Here is a 23,401-nt window from a genome sequence, read left to right as displayed (position 1 = left end):
CCTCACTTTCCCCTCTTCTACCCGAAGTCACGTGTCTCAGTGCTACTCAACAGTACAGTCTTAAATGTCACAAAAAGGGAGAGGGAATGAAATCTCAAAAACAGAAATCAAAATAGGATTTTGAATTGAAAAGAATATCAAGAGAAATAGAGCCTAGTCATATGCAGCCAATCCTTAAAACTACATTGAAGAGCATCGCCTCCTTTTAAGTCCAGACCTGCTGAGATTCAACATTACTTTTACATTGTGGACCTTGTCAGTAGAGCCAGGTACTAGACTACACATATAAATAAATCCTCCACTGATATTTATAAGAAATAGGGTGAAGGAGTGATTTTGGCTACATGCCTAACGATAAGACCAGCAGAGAGGAGATTTTGTTTCCTCCTCACAAGATTTTTGAAGTACAAAGTGTGTTATACTATGTGGGATTAGTATGGAATTGTAAGACTAATACATTTAAGAGGCTCTTATAGTTGGGGTAACACTTGTCTACAAAACTGATTTGTTACCTTTTTTGCTTCTGTAGCCTTGACCTTCTTGTATCCAGTTTGAAAATGGGTGAACTTCCCTTAGAATTTATATTGTTCGAAAGAAATGACCTTTATTTCTCAAAAAAAAAAAAAAAAGGAATGAATAAAAGCCAGTAGAAATAATTTTATTTCTTGAATTTTTAAAATTTGTATTTTTTGTACCTAGAGCATTAAGATTTCTTGAAATGTTAGCTACAGAGTGCTTTTTTCCAGGAATTCCTTAGAGGTTCCCGAAAAAGAATTTTTTAATGTATTACTTATGCCTTTTTAGATGCTGGAGTCTGAAATTCAAGCAATCTGATCACCAGTTCCTCCATCAGAGCAATGTCTTTCATCACATTAACAATATTTTGTCAAAATCAGATGATGGAGACAGTGAAGAGAGTTTCAGCATCAGCATACAGTCTGGCTTTGAGGCTATGAGTCAGGTCAGTAATTCAGCATTGTTAATACTCAACGATGTATTGAAGGAGAAACTGAAAATTACTTCTAAATAATTTGATTCTTGCTGCTATTTCTTATCTCATGTCAGTTCGTTTTATTATCATGGGAGATGTCCATTTGAGTGTTATAATTATGTATATTTGTTTCTGGTAGGAATTATGCATTGTAATGTGCTTAAAGGACTTAACCAGCATTGTTGACATAAAAACTTCTAGCCGACCTGCCATGATTGGCAGTTTGACAGATGGTTCCACAGAAACCTTCTGGGAATCAGGAGATGAGGATAAAAACAAAACCAAGAACGTCACCATCAACTGTGTGAAAGGAATCAATGCCCGCTATGTATCTGTTCATGTGGACAATTCCCGAGATCTTGGGGTAAGAAAGGAAACTTAATTTGTGGTTCGTTAGTTCTTTTCAGACCTTTATTTATCATGCAGTCTCATTTCTGAGTTTTAGTAAAGAGATTTTCATCTGGAATTCACCAACCAAACTATATTTTTATAGTTCTAAAATAAATCTTAAGTCTAAAAACAGATGAATATGACTGGGAGCACTGTGGAATACCACTTCTAAGAAAAGGTCTGATTACAAATATACCATGGCTATAGCTAAGCAATATAAATATCCGTTCCATGATTTTTTACCTCCATGCCCCCTGTTCAGGCTATTTCCTTGGCCTGGAAGTCCTCTCCTTAAACTCTGCTTTTCATAACCTTCCCAAATCTAAGACCCGATAGACACATCCTCTCCCAGTACCTCATCTATAAAAATTACTCTTTCTCTCCTCTGGGTTCTTTTTTATATTACTCTGATGGCACTTAATTCACTTTGACCGATAGTGTAATTAGCTTTCAGTTTTTAATCCTCACCCCCGGCCATCATGAGGGAATTGGGGGAAGTTCCTGGACTAACCTAAGTAATCATACTTTATGTTCTCCCTAGCTCTAGCTTGTCTACATGTTTCCACTGAATTGAGCACTCTTCTACAGAAAGCACTGAAGAGGAAAAAGCATCCTATTTACTTGAGTGTTCAGAGCCGAGAAAAAAGTAGCACCAACTACCAAACTCCCACGCTTTTACCCCGTTCCTGGGGAAGAATACTTCTTGGGATTTTTTTCCCTCTGAATGGAAGTGGCTTGCTAGCAGATATAGTATTAATAAGTCCCCTTGGGCCATTGCTAAGCTGCTCTGATCCCATCTGTGTATTTCCTTTCCCAGGGACAGCCAAAGTGATGGGTTTGGGTCTCCTGTATGGAGAACGCCAACCACAGAAGTTCAGTGTGCAGTCAGAGCACTCCTTGCCATCCACGGTCACCCCAACTTCTGTCCATCAGCTCAGATTCAATAAGGAATAAAGGCTTAGCTAATACATCACTAGCTTACCTCCTCTTGAGACACAACAGTCCAGTTGGTACAACTGCTTTATCTTACTTGAAAGTCAGATATAACAAATCAAAACATTTTTCTGTCAGGAACTCACTGCTCAATGCAGTGTGTTATCTTTGATGCATGTTGTAAGCTAGGACACACTTTCCCTCAAAACAATGGTTGCACTCAATTTGACATTTTTGTCTTTTATGAGAGATAATCATGATAATATTCATTTTTAAAGCCCCAGTATGTATGCTGACATCAGCTTTTCTTTTAGGAAACCTCCTCTAATTTATATGCATCATTAAGACTTACATACCTCTGTGTCCCCGCAGCCTGCCCACCACACTGCCATAAACACAGCACTTGTTGATTTGAATTGCATCAGCCTATAGCACTTAAAGTATGCAGCTCTCCAAGGAATTAGTATGTCTGTCTCTTTCTTGATGTGCTTGGCATAAACCTTACTCAAACTTAAGGTCTCTGGCTCTAGTACCAGTGTGACTCTTTTCAGTACTTAAAGGTATTGAATTTCTTTTGATATTTTACTTTGTGTGTTAATGTTCCTTCCCTAGTTTGACAAGAATCTCGAGGGGATAGAACCCATCCCTCTCATATATCCTTCTCCAAGTCCCTAAGGCCGTCTGGGTCCATCGTGATACTCACAAGTATTTGTTGCCTAAGCTACCTGTCTTCCTCCTTCTTACAGCTGGAAACAATGAGAATAATGTGATAAAAATGGCACATGAGTAGCAAGGCAAGTTGCTGAAAGGCTTCATGATAAAGATAGAATTTAAATGATTAGACTTTGGATGAAAAGAGGGAATGCCAACCTCCTCTCTCAGAGCCCATAGAGAAGGGCTGAAATGTGAGATTCAAGATGGAGTTTGTGAGAATAAGAAAAGAGTGGAGTTGTAGGAACTGTCGTTGGTTGGACAGATGGAATGAAGTCAGTTCGGAAGGACCGTAAAAGACAGGCAGAAGAGTTGACGTTATATTGATAGGCTGTAAGAAATCACTGTCAGTTCTGGAGCCAGGAACATGGCATAGTAACTATTTTGAATCGTTTATTTTAGAATAAAGTTACCTCGATGACCTTCTTAACTGGCAAAGCAGTAGAAGATTTGTGCAGAATAAAGCAGGTAATTAAAACTTTGTCATTAAATGTTTTACTGCCCAGGGAGAAATTTCTTCTTCTCAGTATCCACTGTTGAGTTCTAATTTTGGCATGCCACCCAAGTACAAGTATTATAGGAAATCGTCTATTTACAAAACACTCAATTGGCAAATGGTCCATGTATAGGAATAGTTACAACCATCTCTGTTCTAAACATCTTAGCCATTATCTCCCTAAATCTCTCTAGTGACGAGCAGGTACACCGTGCTATAGCCCTCCACCCTGACTCCTGCTCCCCTGCGGAGACTCAGGGTGCCTTAAAATTCATCATAGATCCGCTTCACAACTGTCACCTTGATTCACCCACACTTCAGGTTGAAATTTAGGTTGTTGTCTTGTAGCTTGAAAATCTTTCAGTTACAACACTGTGACTATATCCAGGTTGAAAATCAATTTACAAACCAACTCTAGAAACAAGTTAAGTTCTATTTGGGCATGTGACCGAGATTCTGTATAAACTCACTTACTTGTGAGTGAATAGTGTCAAAAACCATTTTACAGTACACTGAAATTTAATCCTGAAAAAAAGTTGTATTCTCAATGAAATATACTGAAATAAGTAATGACCAATGTGAATTTACATATTATATAATTTTTCTTCAAAAGTAAAATATATTAAGTAACTGCACAGCAAAAATCCTTGCTTTAAATGTGCTTTCATGTGAAGATGCACAAAACAGGACTTCATTGCTTGATCATGTGAGTATTTCTGCTTACAGTCAGTGTAGGTACAGTCATGTAAATTGTTTGCAGTGGTTTCACTTACGTAACTTGTGCTCGGAAGCCATATAGTAAGCAGACCTGCATTTTAATTCTCAACTCCATCACTTACTAGACATCTGCCATCTGTGTCAATTAACCTCACTGTCTTCATCTGTAGCTACTATAGTATTGTATTATCCTCACAAGGTTTAAATAAGATAATCAGTGTGAAATAATCTAATTAGCTTTTCTGTGGCTACAATTATTTGTTATTTGAGCTTGCCGTTATTACTGCAAAGTCTGGGACAGTGATAAAATAGTAGTACACCTGTATCAGGTTTCTGTCCCTTTTCTGCTCTCCTAGGTCGATCTGGATTCCAGGCACATTGGTTGGGTAACAAGTGAACTTCCAGGAGGGGATAATCACATCATCAAAATTGAATTAAAGGGCCCAGAAAATACACTGAGAGTTCGACAAGTTAAGGTTCTGGGCTGGAAGGATGGCGAAAGCACAAAAATTGCTGGCCAGATTTCAGCCAGTGTGGCCCAGCAAAGGAACTGTGAAGCTGAGACTCTACGAGTGTTCAGACTTATTACATCACAGGTGAGTGTCCTTACTACACATTTTCTAGCACAGGATAAATTGAAATAATATACTACTTCAACAGTAATATCAAGAGGTTAAAAAAATATTTTGGAAAGCTTGTTAGAGATTGCTGGCTACAAACGTGGCCCGTTTTTTTCTTCTCATAGCCCTGAATTCTTGTATTTCTCTTTGCATTCATCTCCTGAAGAGAAGAGGTGTGCAGTAGCAATAGCCTAGTAGCATAAAGCCCACAGAGCCAGCTACTGACTCCTCTCTAGCCTTCTCAGAGGAGATTCTGCCATTGAGTTGTTCTCACCTCCTTCTCTTCTCCACCAGGTATTTGGAAAGCTCATCTCTGGAGATGCTGAACCCACACCAGAACAAGAGGAAAAAGCACTATTGTCATCACCTGAAGGAGAAGAAAAAGTATACAATGTATTTATTTATATTCTAAAAATATTTATTTCACTTTGTTACTTTTGTTCACTGAAATAATCCATGTACTGCTGTGTATTTTAATGTATATGGGATACTAGTTTCTGTGTCTTTAACTAAAACTAAAGTTAATAGTTTTTACTTTAATTAGAAAGAAGATGAAGGAACTACCAGAAGATATTCACTTTTTGTTCATGTATGATCTAGCTGGTATTTTAAGTAACAACAAAATTTGCTCTAAACCTTGGGCTGTTGTGTTTTAATGTTGGCACTTGTAAAATCAGCTTCGTCATTGACTGTGCTGTGCGCCTTCCGCCATCTTCTCTGTCCTTCACGGTTCAGCTCAAAAATACTGTCTTCTCCATGAGCCTCCTTTATGATTGTTCAGGGGAAATCATAAAGAAGGTCGCGGAGAAGACACAAAGTAGTATGTCCTCTGCTAAGCTTCATAGTAATTTCTGTGTCTCTTCTTGGTTTCTCTCTTGTTAGGTTTATTTGTATACATGTTTTATATCTTCTACTTAATTATACCTTCTTAAAGACCAAGTACATGTCTGGTTTGTCTTTATATCCACCATGGCATAAACACACATGTGTTCAGTAAATTTTTATTGGAATAACCTGTTCTTTATACTGTTCTTGAAATTTCTTCTAAAATTCATTTGCCTAACTTATTTGGTCTAAACTAAAGCACTATATCTAAGAGGAGAACCTCATCCATTTTCAAAAAGAGAGGTCAACCCTGACTAGTCTTCATATTCTTGTGTCTTTAGATACTGTAAATAATCAACTTGACAGCCCTTTGAAAGATAATTTCAAGGACTTACCTAGGCTAACCCTGTGCCTTCTGATACAGTAGCATCTAAATCATCCACATTTTTCTGTTTGGGTTCTGTAAAAAAAAAAAAAAAAAATGGGATTTCGTAAACTCTGGTGATTTTTTTCAGCATCTTTAGGAGATATTTGCACGACTGCAAGACTGAGTAACTACTCATTAAATCAGCTGAATCTTAACAAATGTCAGTTCTTTGCTAAATAACCTTACAAGCCCTCAAAAAGCTTACCTTCTGTTCTTAGATGTGAACAGTCCATCCCCTCCCTCCCAAAAACAGATCAACAGGAATACTCTACAGTATATAATCTACTTACTAAATGTGTGAAAAATTGCACATCAGTTGCATATCAGGATTTCAGAGTACATTGAGGTTATTGTTTGTGCCCTGGAGTGGTCAAAGAAGGCTTCTTGGGGGATATTAGACTTTGTGTTAGACCTGAAAGAGAATGGATGAAAGTCAGATTAATAGGATGGGAGCAAGGGCGCCTTGAAGAGGCTGGCCTAACTCTAGGAGAGTGTATGCTGAGGCATTAAGATTGAATAGGAAAGGTTATGCTAGTGGTTCGATGGTGGTGAGATAACATAACTTTTAAGGGAATCATTTTATAAGTCAGGTTTTTGAAGTAAAATTTACATACAAAAAATTCATCTTTTTAAACTGCATCGTTTCAAATTTTGACCAATGTATACAGTGGTGAAATCATTACAAGCAAGTTTTAAAACACATCTCTCCCAGAATTTCCTCGTTGTTCCTTTGCATTCAATCCCCTCATCTCATTCCTAGCCCCTGACAACCACTGAGATATTTTCTGCCCCTATAATGTTGCCTTTTCCCAGGTGTTATTTAATGGAACCCTGTAGAAAGTAGCCTTTTTATTTTTTTATTATTTTTTAAATATGGTCTTTTTTTTAACATCTTTATTGGAGTATAATTGCTTTACAATGGTGTGTTAGTTTCTGCTTTATAACAAAGTGAATCAGCTATACGTATACATATATCCCCATATCTCCTCCCTCTTGCGTCTCCCTCCCACCCTCCCTATCCCCCCCCTCTAGGTGGTCACAAAGCACCGAGCTGATCTCCCTATGCTATGCAGCTGCTTCCCACTAGCTATCTGTTTTACATTTGGTAGTGTATATATGTCCATGCCACTCTCTCACTTTGTCCCAGCTTACCCTTCCCCCACCCTGTGTCCTCAAGTCCATTCTCTACGTCTATGTCTTTATTCCTGTCCTGCCGCTAGGTTCTTCAGAACTATTTTTTTTTTTTTTTTTTAGATTCCATATATATATGTGTTAGCGTACAGTATTTGTTTTTCTCTTTATGACTGACTTCCCTCTGTATGACAGTCTCTGGGTCCATCCACCTCACTACAAATAACTCAATTTCATGTGTTTGCTGGCAATCTATATCTTCTTCGGAGAAATGTCTATTTAGGTCTTCTGGACTGGGATGTTTGTTTTTTGTTTTGTTTTGTTTTTGATATTGACCTGCATGAGCTGCTTTTAAATTTTGGAGATTAATCCTTTGTCAGTTGCTTTGTTTGCAAATATTCTCTCCCATTCTGAGGGCCGTCTTTTCATCTTGTTTATGGTTTCCTTTGCTGTGCAAAAGCTTTTAAGTTTCATTAGGTCCCATTTGTTTATTTTTGTTTCTATTTCCATTTCTCTAGGAGGTGGGTCAACAAGGATCTTGCTGTGAGTTATGTCCTAAGACTGTTCTGCCTATGTTTTCTTCAAAGACTTTTATAGTGTCTGGCCTTACATTTACATCTTTAATCCATTTTGAGTGTATTTTTGTGTGTGGTGTTAGGGAGTGTTCTAATTTCATTCTTTTATCTGTAGCTGTCCAGTTTTCCCAGCACCACTTATTGAACAGGCTGTCTTTTCTCTATTTTATATTCTTGCCTCCTTTATCAAAGATAAGGTGACCATATGTGCATGAGTTTACCTCTGGGCTTTCTGTCCTCTTCCATTGATCTAGATTTCTGGTTTTTTGTGCCAGTACCGTACTGCCTTGATTACTGTAGTAGCTTTGTAGTATAGTCTGAAGTCCGGGAGCCTGATTCCTCCAGCTCCGTTTTTCTTTCTCAAGATTGCTTTGGCTATTCGGGGTCTTTTGTGTTTCCATACAAATTGTGAAATTTTTTGTTCTAGTTCTGTGAAAAATTCCGTTGGTAGTTTGATAGGGATTGCATTGAATCTGTGGATTGCTTTGGGTAGTTTATTCATTTTCACAATGTTGATTCTTCCAGTCCAAGAACATGGTATATCTCTCCATCTGTTGGTGTCCTCTTTAATTTCTTTCATCAGTGTCTTATAGTTTTCTGCATACAAGTCTTTTGTCTCCTTAGATGGTTTATTCCTAGGTATTTTCATTCTTTTTGTTGCAGTGGTAAATGGGAGTGTTTCCTTAATTTCTCTTTCAGATTTTTCATCGTTAGTGTATAGGAATGCGAGAGAATTCTGTGCATTAATTTGGTATCCTGTTACTTTACCAAATGCATTGATTAGCTCTAGTAGTTTTCTGGTGGCATCTTTAGGATTCTCTATGTATAGTATCACATCATCTGCAAGTAGTGACAGTTTTACTTCTTTTCTGATTTCGATTCCTTTTATTTCTTTTTTTTCTCTGATTGCTGTAGCTAAAACTTCCAAAACTCTGTTGAATAATAGTGGTGAGAGTGGGTGACCTTGTCTTGTTCCTGATCTTAGTGGAAATGGTTTTAGTTTTTCATCATTGAGAACGATGTTGGCTGTGGGTTTGTCATATATGGCCTTTATTATGTTGAGGTAAACTCCCTCTATGCCTACTTTCTGGAGAGTTTTTTATCATAAATGGGTGTTGAATTTTGTCAAAAGCTTTCTCTGCATCTATTGAGATAATCATATGGTTTTATCCTTCAGCTGGTTGATATGGTGTATCACATTGATTGATTTGCATATATTGCAGAATCTTTGCATCCCTGGGCTGAACCCCACTTGGTCATGATGTGTGATCCTCTTAAGATGCTTTTGGATTCTGTTTGCTAGTATTTTGTTGAGGATTTTTGCATCTATGTTCATCAGAGATATTGGCCTGTAGTTTTCTTTTTTTGTGACATCTTTGTCCGGTTTTGGTATCAGGGTGATGGTGGCCGCGTAGAATGAGTTTGGGAGTGTTCCTCCCTCTGCTATATTTTGGAAGAGTTTGAGAAGGGTAGATGTTAGCTCTTCTCTACATGTTTGATAGAATTCGCCTGTGAAGAAGCCATCTGGTCCTGGGCTTTTGTTTGTTGGAAGACTTTTTTTTTTTTTTTTTTTTTTTTTTTTTTGCGGTACGCGGGCCTCTCACTGCTGTGGGCTCTCCCGCCACAGAGCACAGGCTCCGGACGCCCAGGCCCAGCGGCCATGGCTCACAGGCCCAGCCGCTCCGCGGCATGTGGGATCTTCCCGGACCGGGGCACGAACCCGCGTCCCCTGCATCGGCAGGCGGACTCCCAACCACTGCGCCACCAGGGAAGCCCTGTTGGAAGACTTTTAATCACAGTTTCAATTTCAGTGCTTGTGATTGGTCTGTTTATATTTTCTATTTCTTCCAGGTTCAGTCTTGGAAGGTTGTACTTTTCTAAGAATTTGTCCATTTCTTCCAAGTTGTCCATTTTATTAGCATATAGTTGCTTTGAGTAATCTCTCATGATCCTTTGTATTTCTGCGGCGTCTGTCGTAACTTCTCCTTTTTCATTTCTAATTCTATTGATTTGAGTTTTCTCCCTTTTTTTCTTGATGAGTCTGGCTAATGGTTTATCAGTTTTGGTTATCTTCTCAAAGAACCAGCTTTTAGTTTTACTGATCTTTGCAATCGTTTCCTTCATTTCCTTTTCGTTTATTTCTGATCTGATCTTTATGATTTCTCTCCTTCTGCTAATTTTGGGGTTTTTTTGTTCTTCTTACTCTAATTGCTTTAGGTATAAGGTTAGGTTGTTTATTTGAGATGTTTCTTGTTTCTTGAGGTAGGATTGTATTGCTCTAAACTTCCCTCTTAAACTGCTTTTGCTCTATCCCACAGGTTTTGGATCGTCATGTTTTCATTGTCATTTGTTTCTAGGTATTTTTTGATTTCCTCTTTGATTTCTTCAGTGATCTTTTGGTTATTTAGTAGCGTGTTGTTTAGCCTCCATGTGTTTGTATTTTTTACAGATTTTTTCCTGTAATTGATATCTGGTTTCATAGTGTTGTGGTCAGAAAAGATACTTGATACGATTTCAGTTTTCTTAAATTTACCAAGGCTTGATTTGCGACCCAAGATATGATCTATCCTGGAGAGTGTCCATGAGCACTTGAGAAGAAAGTGTATTCTGTTGTTTTCGGATGGAATATCCTATAAGTATCAATTAAGTCCTTCTTGTTTAATGTATCATTTAAAGCTTGTGTTTCCTTATTTATTTTCATTTTGGGTGATGTGTCCGTTGGTGAAAGTGGGATGTTATGATTGTGTTACTGTCGATTTCCCCTTTTATGGCTGTTAGCATTTGCCTTATGTATTGAGGTGCTCCTATGTTGGATGCCTAAATACTTACCATTGCTACATCTTCTTCTTGGATTGATCCCTTGATCGTTGTGTAGTGTCCTTCTTTGTCTCTTGTAATAGTCTTTATTTTAAAGTCTATTTTGTCTGATATGAGAATTGCTACTCCAACTTTCCTTTGATTTCCATTTGCATGGAGAATATCTTTTTCCATCCCCTCACTTTCAGTCTGTATGTGTCCCTGGGTCTGAAGTGGGTCTCTCGTAGACAGCATATATATGGGCCTTGTTTTTGTATCCATTCAGCCAGTCTATATGTTTTGGTTGGAGCACTTAATCCATTTACATTTAAGGTAGTTATCGATATGTATGTTCCTATTACCATTTTCTTAATTGTTTTGTGTTTGTTATTGTAGGTCTTTTCCTTCTTTTGTGTTTCCTGCCTAGAGAAGTTCCTTTAGCGTTTGTTGTAAAGCTGGTTTTGTGGTGCTGAATTCTCTTAGCTTTTGCTTGTCTGTAAAGGTTTTAATTTCTCCATCGAATGTGAATGAGATCCTTGCTGGTGAGAATCATCTTGGTTGTAGGTTTTTCCCTTTCATCACTTTAAATCTGTCCTGCCACTTCCTTCTGGCTTGCAGAGTTTCTGCTGAAAGATCAGCTGTTAACCTTATGGGGATTCCCTTGTATGTTATTTGTTGCTTTTCCCTTTCTGCTTTCTTTATTTTTTCTTTGTATTTAATTTTTGATAGTTTGATTAATATGTGTCTTGGCGTATTTCTCCTTGGATTTATCCTGTGTGGGACTGTCTGCGCTTCCTGGGCTTGATTGACGATTTCCTTTTCCATATTAGGGAAGTTTTCAACTATAATCTCTTCAGATATTTTCTCAGTCCCTTTCTTTTTGTTTTCTTCTGGGACCCCTATAATTCAAATGTTTGTGTGTTTAATGTTGTCCCAGAGGTCTGTGAGACTGTCCTCAATTCTCTTCATTTTGTTTCTTTATTCTGTTCTGAGGTAGTTTTTAATTTTGATAAAGTCCAATTTATCTATTTTTTTAAGTGACTTATGATTTTTGTGTCTTATCTAATTAAGGTCACAAAGATTTTCTCCTGTTTTCTTCTAGAAACCTTAGAACTTTAGTTCTTTTATTTAGAGCTATATACGTTTCAAGTTTTTCTATACAGTATGAGCTATACAGTTGAGGTTCATTTTTTTGGCATGTAGATGTTCAATTCTTCTACTACCATTTGATGAAAAGACTATCTTTTATCAATAATCAGTTCACTGTAAATATGTAGGTCTGTTTCTGAACCCTATTCTGTTTCTTTAATCTACACATATATTCTTATACCAGCATCAGGCTGTCTTGATTACTGTAGCTTTATAGAGAATCATGAGATAAGATTCCAACCAAGTCTTTTTCAAAGTTGTTTTGCCTATTCCAGGTCCTTTCCATTTCCATAGAAAGCTTAAAATCAGATTGTCAATTTCTTCCTCCCCAACAAATAAATAAATAAAAAGAAACCTACTGGAATATTGATTGGAATTGCACCAAAGTGCTGAGTCGGTTTGGGGAGAATTGACATCTTAATATTGAGTCTTCCTGTCCATGAATATGATATTTATTTAGGTCTGTCCATTTATTTAGATCTTCTTTAATTTCTGCCAGCAGTATTTGATAGTTCAGTTCTGTGTACCTGTCTTACACATTTTATTAAATTGATCCCTAAACATTTCATGGTTTTGATGCTATTGTAAATGATATTTTTAATTTCACTTTCCAGTTATTCATTTCTAGTGTATAAAGATACAGTTGACTTTTTGTATTAAACCTATATCCTCTGGTCCCCTTAAATTCATTTATTGGTTCTGGAAGCTTTTTTGTAGTATCTTTGGGATTTTCTTCATAGATAATCATGTAATCTTCAAAGAAAGTCAGTTTTACTTCTTCCTTTCCAATCTTATGTTACTGCACTGGCTAAGACCTTCACTACCATGTCGAATAAAAGTAGTGAGATTAGTCTTCCTTTTCTAGATCGTAAAAAGAAAGTATTCAGTCTTTCACCATAGATTTTTTGTAACTGCTCTTAATCAGTTTGAGGAGGTTCCTTCTGTTTCTAGTTTGCTGAGAATTTTTATCAGAATGGATTTCTTATGTATTTTTCTTTTTTCATTTTCTTTTATTAAGTAAAATAATCCATATATTGCTATGTTTGTTAATGGATATGCTGTATTTGCTTATATGCAGTTTATTTTTCTTTAATAAAAAAGAAGATGAACTAGAGGCGTGATAGCTGAGTGACACAGTGTTTCTTTTTGGGGTGATGAAAATGCTCTAAAATTGACTGTGGTGATGGTTGCACTGATCTGTGCATGTATAATATATAAACCATTGAACTGTACACTTTGAATGAATGAATAGTATGGTATGTCAAAAAAGCAAAATGAATTATGAAAGAAGTTAAAAGGCCATCCTATCTAAAAGGAATTCATTTGTTAATGTATAATCTACTAGTATTTTAAGTAGCAAAAAAAAAAAAAAATTATTCTACAAATTTACTCTCCTTAGTAGATACAGGGATATTGCAGTTACCCATTCTTTTTGAGTGAGCTTTGGTAGTTGTGTCTTTCAAGTAATTTGCCCATTTCATCTAAGTTGCTGAATTTATTGGCATAAGTTGTTCATAATATACTCTTATTATCCTTAGACTCTATAGTGATGTATCTTCTTTTATTATATCTTTCCATCTGTTTGCTCTGGCTTTGATTCGTTCTTTTTCTGGTTTCCTAAGGTCCTAATATGATGACTCGAGACCTTTCTTTTCTCATATAAGTAATGCTGTAATCTTCTTCTAAGCACTGCTTTAGTGTCACACATTTGAGTGCATTGTTTTTTTCATTTCATTAAATTTAAAATATTTTCTGACTTGTATTTTGATTTCTTCCTTGACCCCTGGGTAATTAATTTCTAAATATTTGGGAGATTTCCTGATAGCTTTGTATTATTGATTTCTAGTTTAATTCTATCACAGTAAAAAATATATATAAATTTCGTATAATTTCATCCCTTTTAAAACTGTTAAGACCTGAATTCTGACTCATAGTATGGTATAGTTTAGTGAATATCCATGTACACTGGAAAAGAATATGAACTCTGCTGTTGTTCTGTGAAGGGTTCTATAAATATTGATTTATTCATTTGGCTGATAGTTTTGTTCAGGTCTGTAAGAACCTTGCCGATTTTTGTTTCTTTGCTCATTTTCTTGTTCTGTCAGATACAGAAAGAATTTTGAAGTGTCCGACTATATGGATTTGTCTTTTTAGATTTTAGTTTACCTGGTTGCCCATCTCAGCTCTCTGATGGGCACCCAAAAAGTTATGGTTTTGTAGATTATCAGCTTTTCTCATTGTTAAGGTGGGAGTGATATTCTCTTGTGGCTTTCTCGATCCTCGGAAAAGTGAAACCAAGAGTTATTTTTAATTCTAATACAAGGGTGGTTTGCCTCAGTTTTCTTACCTGTAAAACAGGCAAAACAGCAGATCTTACTTTATGGGGTTTTTGTGAGGATTAAATAAGATTGTGTGTTTATGTGTTTCATATTTATCCACCACTTGAGAGAGTGCCATACACATGCTAAGCACTATAAAACGTCAGCCTTCATTTTTCTTCTTATGATATGCTTCTTTGTTTACTGTTGGTGTTGGAGTACCTTGGTTTAAGGCCACCATTATCAGAGAGTTTTCTAAAGACAGTTTCCTTTTAACCAAATGTCATTTTCCTGAGTTGCTCTTCTAATAACCAAATGTAGGATATGAACTAATAATGTTCAGAGTTGAGAAACAGATTCAATCAAACTGACACAGATTGACTAGATTAAAGAAATCCGTGTAGTATACTTCTCTGGATTTCTTAAATTCAGAAATTTTGCCCTTTTTATAGCCACCTTAGCCAACAGTGATTTCTTCAAGCTTTTTATCCTTTGTCCTAGTGTTACAGATCTCCATTTAAAATAAATCCACCTTGTAAAAATACCTGCATAATTATTTCTCAAGATGCTTCAAAATGTCAAATATACATATTTTATTGAAAGAGCCCGCTTCCTTTTTTTCCTTTTTGCTGTATAAAGGCAACTTCAGATGCTGACCTGAAAGAACATATGGTTGGAATCATATTCAGCAGGAGTAAACTGACTAACCTACAAAAACAGGTTGGTTAACAGCCATTTCATTGTCTTCATCAATTTTTGTTTGTTTGTTTTTAGGGTGTAAAGCATTTTCCAAACTTTATGGAGGCTTTTCTATGCTGACTCTTTCATAGGTCCTGCAGAATGTGTCTGCCTTTTTCTAGAGAGGAAGGAGCATATTGGCATACCTGCATCACTTTAAAGATTTTGTTATGAATGTTAACTTTCTTACCTTGCTGCTCTTTGTTTTTCTCATTTTCAGGTAGCTTGTTAAATTTTGGTGTCAAGTACCCAGCTATATCAGATTTCATTTGCATTTCCTGTGTTCCTTTCCCCCCCTGTTTTTTTGTTTGTTGGTTGATTTTTTTTAAATTATTTTGCTGAGCAATTATAATGTTAACTAAACCAGTGTTAATATTTTTAACTATCAGGAGATGGGGGAGTAGCCTAGATCATTCTTATAATCGGGGTTCGTTTAGGGGTGCCTACATAACAAAATTAGCCCTTCAGAAGTCAAATAAAATATTGACTTTTGAATTAGGTTTTAAATTGGCCATTATTTTAACTTTCAACACCATTAAATCTTTTAAATAAATCACATAAATTTATGTGTGCTTTATCTTTTAACAGCATTTTATTGAATCTTAGAAGCTACCAATTGTAAAATGTGCTGTTATTTTATGTATCGCTAAAAAAATTTGCAGCCAATTAAGTTATGAATTGCATCAATTATAAAGCACATTATGAATAGAAATGTTAGCGTGTGGGGGGAAATGTGTCTTAGAAGTGATTAAATATGGTGATTTGTTTTCATTTCATGTCTTAAACCACAGGCAGGGGAATTGGTAACTAGTATATAATTTGTTTCTATACTAGTTGATTTAAATACTCAGATTTTTAATCATGGTTTGCCTAGTTTTCCTTAATTGTTTTTAAGATGAGTTAAGAGAATGGTATGATGGAGAATTAACTGGGAGGAAGAGTATTAAATTATCAACTAGTATTCTTGTTTTGTTTTGGTTTTAACTAGGCCTTACAAATAATGTTTTTACATTTTCTTTATGTTGCCCTCAAATAGGTGTGCGCTCACATCGTCCAGGCTATTCGCATGGAAGCCACCAGAGTTCGTGAAGAATGGGAACATGCCATATCAAGCAAAGAAAATGCCAACTCGCAGCCCAACGATGAAGATGCCTCCTCCGATGCCTACTGCTTTGAGCTGCTCTCCATGGTGTTAGCCTTGAGTGGCTCCAACGTGGGCCGGCAGTATCTGGCCCAGCAGCTGACTCTGCTCCAGGACCTCTTTTCACTGCTCCACACCGCCTCTCCACGCGTCCAGAGACAGGTGACTGATCACACCACTTACCTGTAGGCTTATTCTGTTACTTGAAACATTGTTAAAAATTACTCTAGCAAAGAGAATCAGGGGTTTTTGTTTGGTTATTTTTTGTTGTTATGTTTTGGTTTTTGGATTGTATTTTAACCCCATGTTTTTTGTTTTTGACTCATTGTAATGAGAATATGGAAGAACATAATATGTTCCATTTTAGTAATGTGTTATTGTGATAAAAGAGTATTCTGCTACTGAATATCTTATTCATGAGGTGTATAATGTATATAATGACCAAGTAAGAGACGTTTTTTTTTCTTGCTGCCCTGGAGTGATAGTTACCACTTGAGAAATTAAATCATGTTTAAATCATTTCTCTGTCCTTCTCAAAGCTTTTGAAGTCATAGAACAGCACCTAGACTCATTAAAAAAGATGAAAACTTTAAAACACCAATCCTTTTTTTTTAATTTTTATTTTATATTGGTGTATAGTTGATTAACAGTGTTGTGTTAGTTCCAGGTATACAGCAAAGTGATTCATTTATACATATATACGTTATCTATTCTTTTTCAAGCTTTTTTCCCATTTAGATGATTATAGAATATTGAGGAGAGTTCCCTGTGCTGTACAGTAGGTTCTTGTTGGTTATCTGTTTTAAATATAGCAGTGTGTACATGTCAATCCCAAATCTTTAAATAGGATTCTTTTATTTTTCTTACCAGGTGACCTCCTTACTAAGACGAGTTTTGCCTGAAGTCACCCCTAATCGTCTGGCCAGCATTATAGGAGTGAAATCCCTCCCCCCAGCAGATATCAGTGATATTATTCATTCAACAGAGAAAGGAGATTGGAATAAGCTAGGTATCTTGGACATGTTTCTAGGATGCATTGCCAAAGCACTCACAGTACAGCTAAAAGCCAAAGGAACCACCATCACAGGAACAGCTGGTACCTCCGTGGGCAAAGGAGTTACAACAGTTACCCTTCCAATGATTTTCAATTCCAGGTTGGTCATTGCATATGTTTTGGTACAAAAATAGAACAGAGTAAGCTACTGTTTGAAGAATTCAGACCTTTCAAATTCCCTCTTATTTGCTTATTTACCAGAAATAGAAGCCATAAATGACTGGCCCATGTATGAAAGAGAATGCTGTGTATAATAAAAGTGTCTTTTCAAATTAGGGAGGAGGGATTTCCCAGGTGGTCCAGTGGTTTAAGACTCCGCCTTCCAATGCATGGGGCGTGGGTTCTATCCCTGGTCTGGGAACTAAGATCCCTCATGCTGTGCAGCACAGCCAAAAAATTTTTTAAAAAATTAGTGGGGAAAGGAAAATCTGCTGAGTATATGATGTTAGAGTACTTCCCAAATACAAAAGAAAAAAAACCCAAACTGTAGGCCCTCACACCATTACAGAATAAACTTGAGATCAATTAAAGGTTTGTATATTTTTGTTTTTACACTCTAGTAGGACAAATTATAGAAGAATATTTTTGTAATCTTCAATTTGGGAAGACGTCCTTAAATAAAACACAGAACCCAAAAGTAACAGGGGAAAAGACTCAGAGATTTGGCTACATAAAAGTGAAACTTAATTGATAGACAATAGTTTTAAAATACAAACAACTGACTTGGAAAAAAATATTTAACACTTATATAGTAGGCAATGAATTATTAGTCACAATATTAGAAGAATGACTATAAATCAATGAAAAAAAAGGCAAACAACTGATACAAAAATAAATGTCAAGAGTAGTCACTTCAGAGAAGAAAAGTTACAAATGCCAATAAGTAAATGAAAAGATACCTCACTGGTATTCAGAGAAATGTAGATTAAAACAATAGTAAAATATCTTTGCATTGGCATAATTATAAAGATATAGACAGTTTTTATGACATCTAGTGTAAATTGCCATAACCTTTTTGGATGCCAGTTTGATAACATATCACTGTATTTAAAATGTGTATATCCTTTGACCTACCAATTCTACTTCTGTAGAACTGTTTCTCTCAAACATGTTCATACATGTGCAGAAGGATATATATATACAGGGCTGTTTGTTATAGAATTGTGTGTAACAGCAGAAGATTAGAGACATCTGGAATAATGCTAGTCAAAGAGCCAATTCATAACATTAAGCAAATAGCACTAGAATGTAAATAAGTATATTGCTTCCTTCATCTGGATAGTCTTCCTAGGGGAAAAAAATGTGAACTGAACTAAACAGTAGTGCAGTAAGTCCCCTACATACAAATGAGTTCCATTCCAAGAGCGCGTTTGTAAGTCCGGTTTGTTCATTAAGTCCAACAAAGTTAGCCTAGGTACCCAACTAACACAAGCGGCTATATAGTACTGGACTGTAATAGGTTTACAATACTTTTCACACAAATAATACATAAAAAACAAACACAAAAAGATAAACATTTTTAATCTTACTGTGTACAGTACCCTGAAAAGTACAGTAGTACAGTACAACAGCTGGCAGGCCTACAGGGGCTGGCATCGAGTGAACAGACAAGAAGAGTTACCGACAGGAGGAGGGAGAGGAGGTGGGAGGTGGTAGAGCTGAAGGATCGTCAGCAACAGGAGATGGAGGGCAAGCTGCAATTTCACTCACGCCTGATGCTGATGGCACAGGTTCTGGTTCCTTGCTGGAACCAGATGCACGTTTGCATCTTTCAGAGTTTGTCACTTGAAGGCTTGTATGTAGGGGACTTGCTGTATGCTCAGTGATATAGTTGACATATTCTGGTGCAAGCTCTTATCTTTATGTGGACTGGTAACAAATAGTTTGTGTTCTATTGATATAGTTTGAATAGTACTGTTCTAAAAGATGCATACAAAAATAATATGTAAACAGTGAAATATTTGAAAGGGAACACATATCAGAATAGCTACTCCCTTGGGGTTGAAGAGGTGGATTACGAATAATGTTGTCATTAATTTTCTTTTAAAATGTCCTGACTGGTTGAATCATTTTAAAAATTAAAATGCTGCATGCTGAAATAACAGTTTTCATCTTATTCATTTGTAACTCTCACTGATTGGTTTACAAACGCTGACTTTTCTTGTAGTTATATCCGACGAGGTGAGAGTCACTGGTGGATGAAGGGCTCAACTCCTACCCAGATCTCAGAGATCATCATTAAACTCGTTAAGGATATGGCAGCAGTAAGTTCCCATCCTCCTGATCATTATGTCAGTGAAGTACAGTAGGAACCTGATTAACAAAACGAGTAGCATAATCATTCTGCTGAATTGAGAGAACATTCATGTTATTTTGCTTTGCTTACAAGGTCCATTTAGTAGGTTCACTATCTCACGATCTGTCTTTCCAGCTGGTGATAAATTTTCCCTTTGTGTAAACTACGTTCATTTCAAGCTTCCCAATTAATTTACTTGAGAATTATCACATAAGTCTTCTAAGACTTTAAAACTTAAAAAAAAAAAAAAGTATACTCTTTGAACCCTAAAAAAACAGCCTGAGCCCAAGAGCCTAAAGGAAAAAAAGGGCTTTTCAGAGCAAAGGTTTCTCGCTGTCTTTTAGTTCTCACAGTTTATGAACGTCCTGTACTGCTGTCTTTAGGTGTTGCTTTTGCAGGGAGATCCTGGAGTGCTGAGGAAAGGGAATTACTTCTCAGAGTGCCTGGCTCTCACTGGTTGCTCCATGTTAGTTTCCTCACATTCCATTGTATTTCCAGGAGTTCAGCCCGAGGAGGGCAGGACACTGTGGATGATAGGTTCCTGAGAGGTAGAGTAGACGGCAAGCATTTTGGAAGAGGAGGAATTGGAATGTGAACTGTCCCTTTAAAGATTGATAGCGTGTGGATATGAGACGAATGAGGATATTCTGGGGAAATATGAAGTTCTGTCACTTTTCCCAACAGTTTGGACATTTCCTCAATCAGAGAAATGGAGAATTTTTTCCATTCTCAAATAGGCTTTCTGAGTAAATAGGCTTTTCATTGGATGAAAATATTTATGAAAGATGTTTATGAACACTGAAACTCTCTAGGAGTAACATTGGTATTCAGTAAAAATCACATTAGCAAATTGAGGTAGTTGTAATTTAAACCCATTTATGCTCTCAGGTTCCAGTAATATTCTTCTAAAGCACTTAGCTTAGCTGTATGAGCTCCGTGTCAAATAACAGGGTTTCATGATCAGAATTTCTCAGTCATAGACAACCTAGTATTTGTTATGTTTTTATCTACATGTAAGATGAAATGCCCTTGAACTCTGTAAGAGAAGAGTATTGAGAACTTAAATTTTTATTTACTTTTCTTTTGAATCATCAAAATAGTAAGTAGAAGTTGAATTGTTCATATAGTTGTGAAGGATTTTTATATTAAAGTATGCCCCTTGATCTAAGATTCCACTAGCAAATAAATTTTCCTTTTTGGTGAAAGATGTTCAGAGAACAGAATCTGCTCCTTTGATTATACCTCTCTGGTTGTTTATTAAATTATTCTGTCCTGCTCATTAGGGTCATTTGTCAGAAGCGTGGTCCCGAGTGACAAAAAATGCCATTGCAGAAACCATCATTGCCTTGACCAAGATGGAGGAAGAATTTAGATCTCCAGTGAGATGTATTGCAACAACTAGGGTAGGTTTCCTTTCATTTGGTCTATATTGTTGCATGTTCTTTTTCAGTAACAGATTTGAACAAATTTAAATCAATAAGCCAGCTTAATTTACTTTTCTAAAAAATTTATTTTATTGAAGTATAGTTGATTTTTAATGTGTTAATTCCTATTGTACAGCAAAGTGATTCAGTTATCTATCTATCTATCTATCTATCTATCTATCTATCTATCTATCTATACATTCTTTTCCATAATGGTTCATCCCAGGACATTGAATGTAGTTCACTGTGCTATACGGTAGGACCTTGTTGTTTGTCAGTTCTCTGTATAATAGTTTGTATCTGCTAATCTCAAACTACCAATCCATCCCTCCCCTACCCACCTCACTCTTTTTTCTTACCAAATATTGTATTTATTGAAAAAGTATGAAGGGCTTTTTTGATTATAAGCTAAGCCTGGTAATTTTTAATGTTCACTGTTACATGTTCTTTATCACTTGTTTTTGTTATTATTTAGGGAGCTAAGGATATACTCATTAAAAAAAAGCTAAATTACCTATATGTCAGTGTACTGCCTTTCTGATGATGTGTTTACTGTTAATTTTAGTGTCAGCATGACGTTGTGATAGACTGAAGGTCCTTTAAAGATAAGGCCCCTGCCTACTCCTTCTGTAATAACTCAGTTGTCCTAAAATAGAGTCCTGTAGCCTACTTACTGAATGTGTAGGCCTTACTTTTCAAAAGCAGAAAGTGTGTGCCCAGGGCACAATGGGGCAGAATCTCTTAGGAAGTGACATTGCATCCTTCAGATGAGATGTAATCTATTGTAAATTGTAATCTACCAAATTTTATGTCCCATATACTTCCAAAAGAGATTTGAGATTTCCTTGAAGCAGGGCAGTTGTGACAGCGTTAGGAAGAAGTCAAAGCTGGTAGAAATTGCTTAAGTTAATCCTCAGAAGTCTGAAAAAGACGATACATTTTATCTCCCTTGGGCAGAAAAAGCCAGTTTATGCCATGTTTCCAGTGACTGTGCCTCTGAAGCAGCTGCTCTGACAGTCACCTTTCCCACCACGTATACGCGGCACTCGTTCTTCAGTCGGCTCCCCCCTTTCTCCTTGCATAACTTTTTCTTCTGGCTTCTCTTTCCCTATTTTATTTCCCCCTTACTCTTCATGTCCAGTGATGCTCACATGCACTTCTCAGAGTTGAGACAGTTAAGTATTATTTTCTGTTTTTCAGTAATGAAGAAATACGTTATGCTATGTAAAAATGAAGCTTGCTCTTTAAGCCTCAGAAAGTTTTAAAGTATTTTTGAGGGCAATTTTCTAACGCTTGTAAGATGTTTACTTATTTCTGACAAAGTGTACCCAGCATAGTGCTAGACTGTTAGAGGCATAGAGATTTCCTTGGAATTTAATGCCGCAGGCAGATATTAGTTGGAAAATGTGTAGAAGGCATTGGTATATTAAATATGTAAATTTATGTATTGATATGTTGTTTACATATCAGAATAATAAAGGTTAATTTTATATGTCAGGTAGACAACAGAATGGTTCATCAGAGCAACAGTCATTTACTCAGTATGTGTTTGAGTGCCTGCTCTGTGCATGGCACACACAGTAGAGGGCCTGGGTACCTGGTACCACACCAGGAAGACTTGAGTGCCACTGGGGATCTACGTCTTTTCAAGTCCAGCTAGCCTTCACTGAGCTGTGGCGGTGGGTGCTCTGTAAGGCGTAACCCCACGCTCTGTAGTGTAACAGCCTTTCCCTTCGGCAGCTCTGGCTTGCTCTGGCGTCGCTGTGTGTTCTCGACCAGGACCACGTGGATCGCCTCTCCTCAGGGAGATGGATGGGAAAGGATGGACAACAAAAACAAATGGTAAGATCAGAGTTATTTTATAAAAATTTAGCTTGTTTTTCTTTACAGTAAGCTTTGGCTTAGCTTTAAAAAAAAGGACTCTAGGGACTTCCCTGGTGGCACAGTGGTTGAGAGTCCGCCTGCTGTTGCAGGGGACGCGGGTTCGTGCCCCGGTCCGGGAAGATCCCACATGCCGCGGAGCGGCTGGGCCCGTGAGCCATGGCCGCTGAGCCTGCGCGTCCGGAGCCTGTGCTCCGCAACGGGAGAGGCTGCAACAGTGAGAGGCCCGTCTACTGCAAAAAAAAAAGGACTTCACGTGTCAAAATACACAGTTAGTGGAACTCTTGAAAAATTGTGTCACACTGCCCAAGTTCATCTCACAAGTCTATTTCACTTAGGGTTCCCTCTTCATAGTATATTAGGGGATTTAATTACATTAAAAAACTGTTCCCTTCTTCTCTGAGTCATGTTTGCATCATATCAAAGTTTGGTTTTAGCCAGACTCTGATTCTATATCTAGATTTTGTACTAAAATGTAATCGGTTTTATGATAAGAAGGAAATAAAGTAGTAAGAGAACAACATGATATACCATTTATTCACAGATGTACTTAAAGTGGGTTTGATAAGTATCCCTCGCTTCACTGGAAGGAAAAACTTTATACAGGCACTTCCAGCATTTTCTTTTTAACATCCAAGTTTCAAAAATGCATTATTTATTAATTTAGCATACAGAATGTTTGAATATAATGGGAGAAATTTTCTTAAGTCGCTAAGAAAAGTATACATGTTAATTTTGTTAATCATTGAATGCCCATAGCGCATTTAATCATTGATTTGGGGATTCTG

The 23,401-nt window shown here is 36.8% G+C and overlaps 1 protein-coding gene across 1 annotated transcript in view; it reads left to right on the top strand.

Annotated features, from left to right (window-relative positions):
* Window positions 1-23,401, top strand: part of MYCBP2 (MYC binding protein 2) — a 273,159-nt gene that overhangs the window by 237,884 nt on the left and 11,874 nt on the right. The window contains exons 64-74 of the mRNA XM_060129458.1: window positions 805-961; window positions 1,131-1,355; window positions 3,428-3,493; window positions 4,595-4,834; window positions 5,153-5,251; window positions 14,719-14,799; window positions 15,854-16,120; window positions 16,829-17,112; window positions 19,180-19,276; window positions 20,592-20,711; window positions 22,473-22,574. Of these exons, the coding sequence (XP_059985441.1) occupies window positions 805-961; window positions 1,131-1,355; window positions 3,428-3,493; window positions 4,595-4,834; window positions 5,153-5,251; window positions 14,719-14,799; window positions 15,854-16,120; window positions 16,829-17,112; window positions 19,180-19,276; window positions 20,592-20,711; window positions 22,473-22,574 (1,738 nt within the window). The remainder of the gene's footprint in view (window positions 1-804; window positions 962-1,130; window positions 1,356-3,427; window positions 3,494-4,594; window positions 4,835-5,152; window positions 5,252-14,718; window positions 14,800-15,853; window positions 16,121-16,828; window positions 17,113-19,179; window positions 19,277-20,591; window positions 20,712-22,472; window positions 22,575-23,401) is intronic.

The sequence above is a fragment of the Lagenorhynchus albirostris genome, chromosome 18, assembly GCF_949774975.1.
Source record: "Lagenorhynchus albirostris chromosome 18, mLagAlb1.1, whole genome shotgun sequence".
NCBI lineage: Eukaryota > Metazoa > Chordata > Mammalia > Artiodactyla > Delphinidae > Lagenorhynchus > Lagenorhynchus albirostris.
This window is presented reverse-complemented; position numbering and strand designations above follow the sequence as displayed.